General features: G+C 49.3%; 1 protein-coding gene across 1 annotated transcript in view; it reads right to left on the reverse strand.

The window, feature by feature from the left end:
* Positions 1–8,463, reverse strand: part of TRPM8 (transient receptor potential cation channel subfamily M member 8) — a gene marked incomplete at its 5' end in the record, with an annotated part of 78,702 nt that extends 70,239 nt beyond the window's left edge. Inside the window, 2 exons of the mRNA XM_082629895.1 lie at positions 4,436–4,509; positions 8,347–8,463. Coding sequence (XP_082486021.1) covers positions 4,436–4,509; positions 8,347–8,463 — 191 coding nt within the window. The remainder of the gene's footprint in view (positions 1–4,435; positions 4,510–8,346) is intronic.
* Positions 8,464–9,719: the final 1,256 nt, after the last annotated feature.

Consider the following 9,719-nt stretch of genomic DNA (forward strand, 5'->3'; position numbering starts at 1 on the left):
AGAAGGAATAGCTTTCATTAAACCTGCTTAAATATTTTGTCACATTTCTTAGAATAGACCACACACCATTAGCTTAAATAAACACAAAAAGAGATTTCACCATCACATCTAATTTTCAGACTATTTTCATCATCTCAGTTGGTTGTTTAAAAACTATCTTGGTGTTTTACCCCTGTGACATGGAAGATCCAGGCAACACAATACAATTGTATCTCCGCTGAGAAAGAAGAAAGCATGAATGCAGGGAGAGGTGGGGATAAAAGACAAACAGAGAAGACTTGTTGAGCCTCCACCTGCTCCAGCCATGGTCCTAACAATTCTAGACTCCCAGCCACTTCTCTCTCTCAGGTTCTGCACGGCATTTCTATTTCCTTAGAGTAAATCTCCCCATTTAGGTTAAGCTAGCTCGGGTTCCTTGCACCTGAAAGTCTTAATTACTAGAAGTATGGAAATTATCTGTATTCAAAAATATACGTCAAAACATTCAATATTTTCTAGAGCTATAAAAATTGAGCTAGAACCTGGATCCAAAGTCACTCCTCCACCAGAAATCTTGCCTCTTTCGGAACAGTTGCCTGGGGCATCACTCAGTTTGGCCAAGAAAAAATAAGTCAACCAGAATTGACAACAATTGCCTTAGCCTTTTCTCTAACTAAGCCTGGGGGCACATCCTGAGCCAAGGCTGCTCCCACTGGTCTCAGGGTCCTCCTCACTAGGGTCCAAGTTGGCTTCCTCCCCTCTCTCTTTAGCTGTTACTGTCCCACCATCCTTTGGGGTTTGTCCACACCCACCCAAGTTCATTGCAGGATTGGGGAGGGAATTCCCTGCCCCACCTGTCTTTGCTACAACTGAAGGCCGACTCTCGAGCCCTTTTCCCTTCCAGGGGTAGGGGTGTGTCTCGGGTGACCTCTGTCTCCATCTTGATGATGGGGCTGGTAGCCCTCCAAGCACCAATTTACATGAACTGGCTTACAAATGGAGAAGAGGTAAGAAGAATGCCAGGAAGACGTCAGGAGCACAGATACATGGAGGAGGCAAAGGAGTGACAGAGAGGGGAGATGGAGAGGACGGGAGAGCGTCAGGACGCTAGTTCTACCCCTCAGGACAAGTCTGAATCCTTTGGAGCCTCACTGTCAATATAGCAGCCACTGGCCATGTATGGCAATTGACTTTAAATGTAATTTAATTTAACTTAATTTGAAAATTCAATGCCATGGTTGCACTAGCCACATTTCAAACACTCACTAGTCACAAGTGGCTAGTGGCTACCATATGGGACGATGCAGAAAAAAAAATATTTCTGGGACTTCCCTGGTGGTGCAGTGGTTAAGAATCCACCTGCCAACGCAGGGGGCAGGGGTTTCAGTCCCTGGTCCAGGAAGATCCCACATGCCGCGGAGCAGCTAAGCCCGTGCACCACAATTACTGAGCCTGCACTCTAGAGCCCGTGAGCCACAACTACTGAACCCGCATGCTGCAACTACTGAAGCCCGCGTGCCTAGAGCCAATGCTCCACAACAAGAAAAGCCACCACAATGAGAAGCCCACGCACCACAACAAAGAGTAGCCCCCACTCGCTGCAACTAGAGAAAGCCCGAGCACAGCAGTGAAAATCCAATGCAGCCAAAAATAAATTAAATAAATAAAGTTTTTAAAATTTAAAATAGAATATTTCCATCATAGTAACAACAGAAAGTTCCATTACACACAGCCCATTACAGCAAAATTAATGTTCTTCCTTTTTCTGCCTAGAACCCAGCCTGGCCGAGGCAGTGAGAACTGAAGAGAATAAACCCAGATCCAGGGACTTACAGCCTCAGGAGTGCCAGGAGGTGGCCCCTAAGCTGGACAGCAGTGTCTCAGAGGGTGCCTGGCAAGAGGAGCCATGGTCCAGCATCACTCCCTAGTGACCACACAAGAAACAGATATCCGAAGGGTTGAAAGTAGAGAAACATGAGTGGTCTGGGCTTAGCATATGTGAAGCAGCTCTTGGGAGATTTGGGGCAGCCTATGTCAGCTGATGTGGCAAAAGTAGCTGCAAAATTACAGTAACACTATTACTAGTCATTTCCCTTGATTCACTTGTCCGATGAGTAATTCAGATTACACAGAGCATCCCCACTGCCGATGGAGAGATGAAAATAATAAATACAAGAAGTTAAAATCTTATAGAGTCTTGACTCTGGTTTATATCCTTGGGTCCCCTCTGATATGGGCACTGGAAGACCCTGAGGTGTTCCTGTCCTGTGCTGGTGTTGTGGAGGGCAGGGACTGCTCACCACATCTCCCTTTATTTGGGGCCAGACTTGAGTGGTAGTCAAGCACCATAAGGTGGGCAGCCATAGGTTTCCCTACCTTGCATCCATTTCTCCTTCTGCTAGTAGGAACACCCTGATTTTCCTTTGAGGAATCATCCTTTCCACACCAGGTCCATGTGGACACAACACCCAAGGCTGGCCAGTCACATATTCCATCGCCCGGTTGCAGGGATTAGAGTGGGTGCCTGACCCATGCCAGGCCAATAAGAGCCATGAACATGAGCACAGGACTTTGGGTGGAATTGCTGGGAACAAGGCCCTCTTTCCCCCCACTGGTAAGCTGAAAAGGTGTCAGCCAGAGTTGTGGTGTCCATTTTGCCACCACTAATAAGGAGCCTGCCCACCCAGAGAAGGGCAGAACCACAGGTAGAAAGAGGCAGGGTCTTGGTGACACTGAGCCCGGGATGTGGCTGTCCCATTACAATCACCACTCACTTAGGCCAATTAGACTGGATATCTGCAACTGACAAGGTGCTGATGATTACAGTCAGCCCGAGACAGGATTGTCCTTAGAAGGGGCAGGAGCTGGGCATAAAAGGAATGCACAAGGAGGAATCAGAAAACTGAGTTCAATCCTTCATCTATCCCCTGCCAGCCATGTGGCCCTGGGTAAAACACTGAGCCCCTCCAGGCCTCACTTGCCTTGTCAGTCAAATGATAACAGCTACCTGGCAGGGCATTTGTAGAATTAGCAGTCAAGTACCTGAGTCCCCACGACATAGTCAAGGCCCAATAAATATTTGTTGAATGAGTGGACGAATCCAAACAGTGTTTTCTACCAGTCAAACAAACAGATTAACAGCAAACTCTTTCAGGGAAACATGTGGGGGATAAATAGCTAACTCACAGAGTTTATACTCTGTCAAAATGACTCATAATGACTAAGTTTATACCAATGACAAAATAGAGATCTCTTAGTTTTTCCAATGTTCGCTTTCTAATTCGTACAAAGTAGGAAAACACATTGACTGAGAACTTTCTACGGCAGGAATTTTATGCATCGTCCCACTGCACCCTTACTACAACCCAGGAGGTGTACTTTGCCAGCGGTTTAGGATAAGAGGATTCAGTTCAGAAAAGAGAATAATTGGTTCAAGTTCATGCAATGAGCAGGCAGCCAGGCCCAGGTTGGATCCAACGCTGATTCTAAGGCCCCTGCTCTCACTGCCTTCCTCTGGGCACTGCCTCTGTTCAACACAGTCAGTGCTTTAATTACAAACTACAGCAGCAGGTAAACAATCAATTAATAGCTGGACTATTACATATAGAATGGATAAACAACAAAGTCGTACTGCATGGCACCAGGAACGATACTCAATATCCTATGATAAACCATAATGGAAAAGAATATTTTGAAAAGAAGGTATCTATGTTCATAACTGAATCACTTCGCTGAAATTAACACAACTTTGTAAATCGACTACACTTCAATTAAAAAATATTAATAGCTAGACTCTCTCCTATCACCAGTTAGCAAAAGGGAGGGGGCAGAGAGGAAAAAGGTGAGAGGGACGGAGGACAAAAATCACTTCGTTAGATCCCAGGGCACCTTCTGTGGGAAACACCAGAGGTCAGTCCACTTATCAGTGGCCCACTAGGTTGCATTCGCTGAGGACCTCCTGTGGGCAGAGCTGCTGGAGGTGCTCCCCAAGGCTTCTGTGACTCAGCCTCGATGTTTCAAAACACACAAGATTCAGAGAAGATAAACACCCGGTCAGATAGGAAGGGCCACAGTCAACAGCCCGGCAGAGAAGCCGGTCAGATTGCCACGTGCGCGCATGCCTGGTGTCTCCTGCCAACCGCCATGAAACAACAAGGTTCACTGCCATGGCCACTCCGGTGGGCTCCCAGGCTCGTGGGAATATCAAAGAGAGTGACAGCCTGTCTTGGAGCCTTTACCAACTACTGACAAAGCTTAAAATATGAAATGAGATGATACCTCTCCAGGGACAAGCTGCTTGCCAAACTCTTCCTGTGCACACACCATTTCTGAGAATTGCAAGATGCAAACAACTTGAATAATGAACTAGTGAGCAATTTGTTTGTCTGTTGTCATGGTGGTCAATAATTTATTTTTGAACATGGTAGCAAAAAATGGAGAAAAAGTAGTTGCTTACGTGGCCTTGGAATCTTTGGTAAAGAAGACACACTCCCGTTTCTTAAAATTTGCTTGAATGAAATTCACCAAGTCCTTTGGAGAAAGAACATTGGAACAACACATCACTAATTTGTTCTCAGCCCCTGCTGCTCTTCATGAATGACTTAAACCTACTTCAAAGGTTTTAAGGATTCACCACACATCATAGCAGCCAGCATCCATTCATGCTTTTAGAGTACACAAAGTCTGTAAAAAGAGGCATACGTTTACATTTTTATAACTAAATGCAAATTTTTCTAAAAGTTACTTGGCATCATCTTGGAACAAATGTCATTATATACATACAAAGTATGTTTTTCTGACTCTAAGGCAACTGGGGGAATATAAGCATTCATTGATAGTTTAGCATAAATATTGGTTTATTGCAGATTCTAGTTCCTCTTATGCTTGCGGTTCAAAAGAAGATATATTCCAAATGCTCCTTCCAGAGTTGCAACTTGTCCCCCCACGGGCAAGGTGGTAAGGCATGTCCGGGACCTAATTCTGACAAACAACGGAACGCTTCCCTTTAGTTGGCAGAAACAAACCCCTTGGAGTTGAAGAATACTTCGAAAATATTTACACTCCTCAAAGTGGGAGAAGATATTTGCAACATATATTAATCATCATAAGATTGGCAAATAGAATATATAAAAGACTGTAAGTCACTAAGAATAAGACAGACTACCTCGTGGGAAAAAGGCAAAAGACATGAGCAGGACATGTCCTCTTAAATAAAAGAGGACACACAGATGTGTGAAAAAGAGCTCAGCCTTGTCAGTAATGAGGCCAATGCGAACTGAAACCACAATGACATCCCATTACACACCCACCAGGCTGGAAAAATTGAGAAGCCATTGGCACCAAATGCCAGTGAAGAGGCAGGCAGGGGGCCTCATCCCGCTATGGGCCATGAGTGAATTGGCTCGACCACTCTGGGAAACTGTCCACCACTGTCTCCTAGAAATAGTCCCTGTGTCCTGTGAATGACCTGCAAGCTCAGATGCCTGGCAACGCACTGCCAGCTCTAGGGGTTTGTCTTGTTCCACGGAGGTGGGGTTGGCAGCCCAAACCCACTTCCCTCAGGTCACCGGGCGCCAGCAGTTCTCAGACAGTGTCATGTGGGTTTGCCCCCCGGCCTTGCACCAAAGCCAGGCCTGGCTCCTCACCCCCCCATGATGAGGTCACCACGAAAAGGGAGGCGGCAGCCCCTGTCCTGGAAGAAGGTCCCACGCCTCCAGCAGTCTCCCCCTTGCTAGCCCCTACCCCCACCAACGTACATCCTGAGACATCAGAGCATGGGGACCACGTGCCCCAAGTTGCCCCAGAAGTCCCGTGTCTTAACCCCAATTCCCATGAGGGAGAGGCGTTCGCCTTTACCCATCAGCCTCAAGCCAAAGAACCTTCTCCAGAGAGAACATCCCACATCCAGGAAGGCTCAGAGTGGCGCTGCTCCTAACAGCAACACCCGAAACCCAAATGTTCACCCCACTTAGGCTGGACAGACATGCACAGGATGGAGCGTGGCCCAGCAGGAGTGAATCAACAGCCATTACACCTGGCAACACAGAGGGACCACCAACACAGGATGGTGAGCAAGCAATGAATTCACAAAGGAATACTTATTGTGTAATTCCACAAATATCAAAACAGACAAAACAAAGCCATGTATTGTTTACAGACATATATTCAAATCATAAGCTTATAAATAAAAGCAGGACCAGGGAACACAAAATTCAGGATAGCTGTCGCCTTTGGCATGGAGGGCACATGGGGGACTCCTGAAAAGGGCTGATGGTGGGTGCAAGTGTGTTCATTTTATTTTTCTTCCTTAGGCTGGGAATTTATATTTGCATGTTCTTTTCTACAAATAATAAAAATGTAGAGAGCAAAAATAAATCCTACACTCATCTGAACGTGAAAAATTTGGAAAACCTCTAATGCCCTTTCTTCCTCAGAATATTTTCTAGCTCTTCACTAATTTTAAGTCTACTTAACACAGATGAAGAAAACTCAACAGTATAAGCTCGTGAAATCGATGCTGGTGGAGGAGGGGGTGGTGATAAAAACTGCCTTGTTGCTGAAAGTTCCCTCTGGGGACTTCCCTGGTGGTCCAGTGGTTAAGACTCACGCTTCCACTGCAGGGGGCATGGGTTCGATCTGTGGTCAGGGAACTAAGATCCCACATGCCACGAGGCGTGGCCAAAAAAAATTTTTTTTAATTAAAAAATAAAGGCCTTTAAAAAAAATAAGTTCCCTCTGAAAAATGTACTTTGCAAAGGAGTGTATTCTCAGGGACAAACAAGGCCCCCGCCATAACTGGGATGTACTTGGGTGGTCTCAGAAATTCTACCCACAGGGCAGCTGGCATCTCTGAGGGGAGCGGGAAATCCATCCAGAAATCCCATGGGAGCCCAAAGGAGCAGGGCAAGGGACAGTCAGCCTTTGTCTCCCAGAGGCACCCATGCCTGCGTCCAAGTGTGATCCGGAAAGGCCTTTCCTGCCCTCCCAGAGGTCTGTCACTGCTGGAGGCTGGAGGAGGGGCATTGGAGAGGCCACCAGCGCCCTCTGCCCACTGTGTAATTCTCACCGGAGCAGGGTCAAGGTGACGGCAGGTGCAAAATCTAAGGAGGCGCTGGGTGTTGAGAGTAGCAAGTGCATGGGCGCCCCCGAGAGCCCCACCCAGCAGATCAAAATACTGCCATGCCCAGCACCCCAGAAGCCCCTGCCCAGTCCCTCCTCCTTCCTTTTTCCAAAGTTAGCCACCGCCCCGACTTTTAACACTCTAGTCGGCGGAAGCTTGGTACCAGACTGGAACGTTATCTTTATTTCCTGACAAATGAGAGTATTCGCTAGGACGTGAGAGTGAACAGAAAGCCTGTGGGAACCATTCGAGGTGGCTGAGGGACGGAAGAGGCAGCGCAGCCCAGCGGGGAGCCCCCTGCCGGGCGCCCCACCCTGAGTCCGCTCACCCCTAAGCAGCAGCTCAGTGTTCCTCTATGTCCTGAAGGCAGCGTGGACACGGGATTGGAAGGAGGAGAGACAGGTGCCATGGAGAACAGCTAGAAGCTACGGCAAGAAGAAAGGCTGACCCAGAATGAGCCCCCGGCCATAGAGAGGAAGAACAGGACTTCAAGAATCACTTCCAAGGTGAACCCACAGGGCTGGAAGCAAGAACACCAAGCATTAGGGCTTCCCTGGTGACGCAGTGGTTGAGAGTCCGCCTGCCGATGCAGGGGACACGGGTTCGTGCCCCGGTCTGGGAAGATCCCACATGCCGCGGAGCGGCTGGGCCCGTGAGCCATGGCCGCTGAGCCTGCACGTCCGGAGCCTGTGCTCCGCAACGGGAGAGGCCACAACAGTGAGAGGCCCGCGTACCGCAAAAAAAAAAAAAAAAAAAAGAACACCAAGCATTAAATAGTAAAAGGAATATTCAAAGTGCAGTACCTAGGATTTCATAAAAGTCACTTAACAAGTGCATTCTTGAATGGATAAACAACAAGGTCCTACTGTACAGCACAGGGAACTATATCCAGTCTCCTGTAATAAACCGCAATGGAAAAGCATATGAAAAAGCAGGTATATATATGTGTAACTGAATCACTTTGCTCTACAGCAGAAATGAACACTGCTATTTCTTTAAAAAGGCCCAAAATAAGTACATTCTTTAGCAACTCAAGGCTGCAGTCACAATCTTCAAAACAGGAATGCCTGAAAAACTACACAGAAAAGAAAAGGCCTCTACATTCGACAAAAATAATCCGCAGAACAAAATGCCATACGTTGAGATATGATCTTTTTAAAGAAGGAGTATTGGTCTCCAAAGAATCCTAGCTGCAAAGGGCTGCTTTCTGACATAACAGCGGGTTGGTGGGGCGTGGCTCAACTCACGCTCTCGCTGTCGGACACGTCTGTGCTGCGAGACGCGCTGGAGTACAGGGTCCGGGTGCTGTCCGGCGTGCCGTTCCTTCTGCTTCTCATGCTAAGCCGGGCGCCCTTGAAGGACATCTGTTCCCCTGTGGAGAAAGGGGTGGGAGGGTAAGATGGGGTCACAAACGGTGGACGGGCTTCACTGAAAGCTTTACCGCCATGCCCTCCCCCCTGCCCTCCCCACCCCCTCTCGCTGTCTGCCATGCCCCAGCCCCGTCCCGCCCCCACCCCCAAAGGACATTGGTCCGCCTGCCTCTGCTCTCCTTGCTTCATTCCTCCTCGTCCTCCAGGATCCAGCTTGAATTCAGTCCTTCCATACCCCTTCCCTGCCCGCTCCCGTCTGGGCAGGGCCCTCCTGGGTGCACTCCCCTCTCCTATGGGAGGTGGGATCCCGCATCCCAGACCACCACGCATAGGAGGTACACCATAGCTCCTTCCAAGTTAATGGATTTGTAGAACTGTAGCTAGCGGCTTGTGGCAGCTAGAGGACCGGCTGGCTGGCGGCAGAGAGGAGTCCTGCCCTGATGCGGTCAAGTGAAGTGGGACAAGGACCTTGACCCGCAGGGGCAGTAGGGTCTGAGGGCCGGTGTGGTCCAGGTCACCCTGAGGCTCGGAGCCGGCACGTGGTTCCCAAGGACACCCGGCAATAATTCCCTCCCAGCCTGGAGAGCAGGCCATTAGCCCGGGCATCCCAGAAGCCTCAGTTGCTACGGAGATGCCTCCGGGCTGCCCCCTGCTCTTCTAGGGCTCAGACCCTCCCATCCCAGCTGCAGAAGCCCCCTGTCCCTCTTGTCTCCCAAACATTATCTCAGACCCGTATCCACAGAGAGCTACTCCACATCCCCAGGCTGTCCGGCAGGCACAGCAAACAAGACGTTTCTAGAACAAGAGCATCATCCTTCTCCTACACCCCGCCTCCCTGTGTCTCCTCCTGGGACCAAGCTCCCCCAGCTGCCTGTGACCTCTGCCCCCACCCTCGCCTCCATCATCACCACATCCAAGTGGCAATCCCACGCCCTTGCCCCTCTCCAGCCCCTCCAGTGGCCCGCAGCTGCCACCTGGGCCCTGCTTGCTTCCCCCGCATGACTGCACCCACCTCCCTCTCCTTCTGGGCCAGGCTCCTCACGGGGCCCCGCTTTTCCCATCTGGGTCCCACCGTCTGTCTGGAACCCTCTTCCCCAAACCCTGCCCAGCTGCTTATCTCCTGCCCATCCTACGGGCCTTATGCACCATCTCTTCAGGGAGGTACCTCTGATGCCCAGGCTGGCGCAGGTGCCTGGTGGCCTGTTCTGGAAGCACCATCTCCCCTCCACCAAGCCGTGTGTATCCTGATT

The sequence above is a fragment of the Mesoplodon mirus genome (assembly GCF_964341445.2).
Source record: "Mesoplodon mirus genome assembly, chromosome: 8".
Taxonomy (NCBI): domain Eukaryota; kingdom Metazoa; phylum Chordata; class Mammalia; order Artiodactyla; family Ziphiidae; genus Mesoplodon; species Mesoplodon mirus.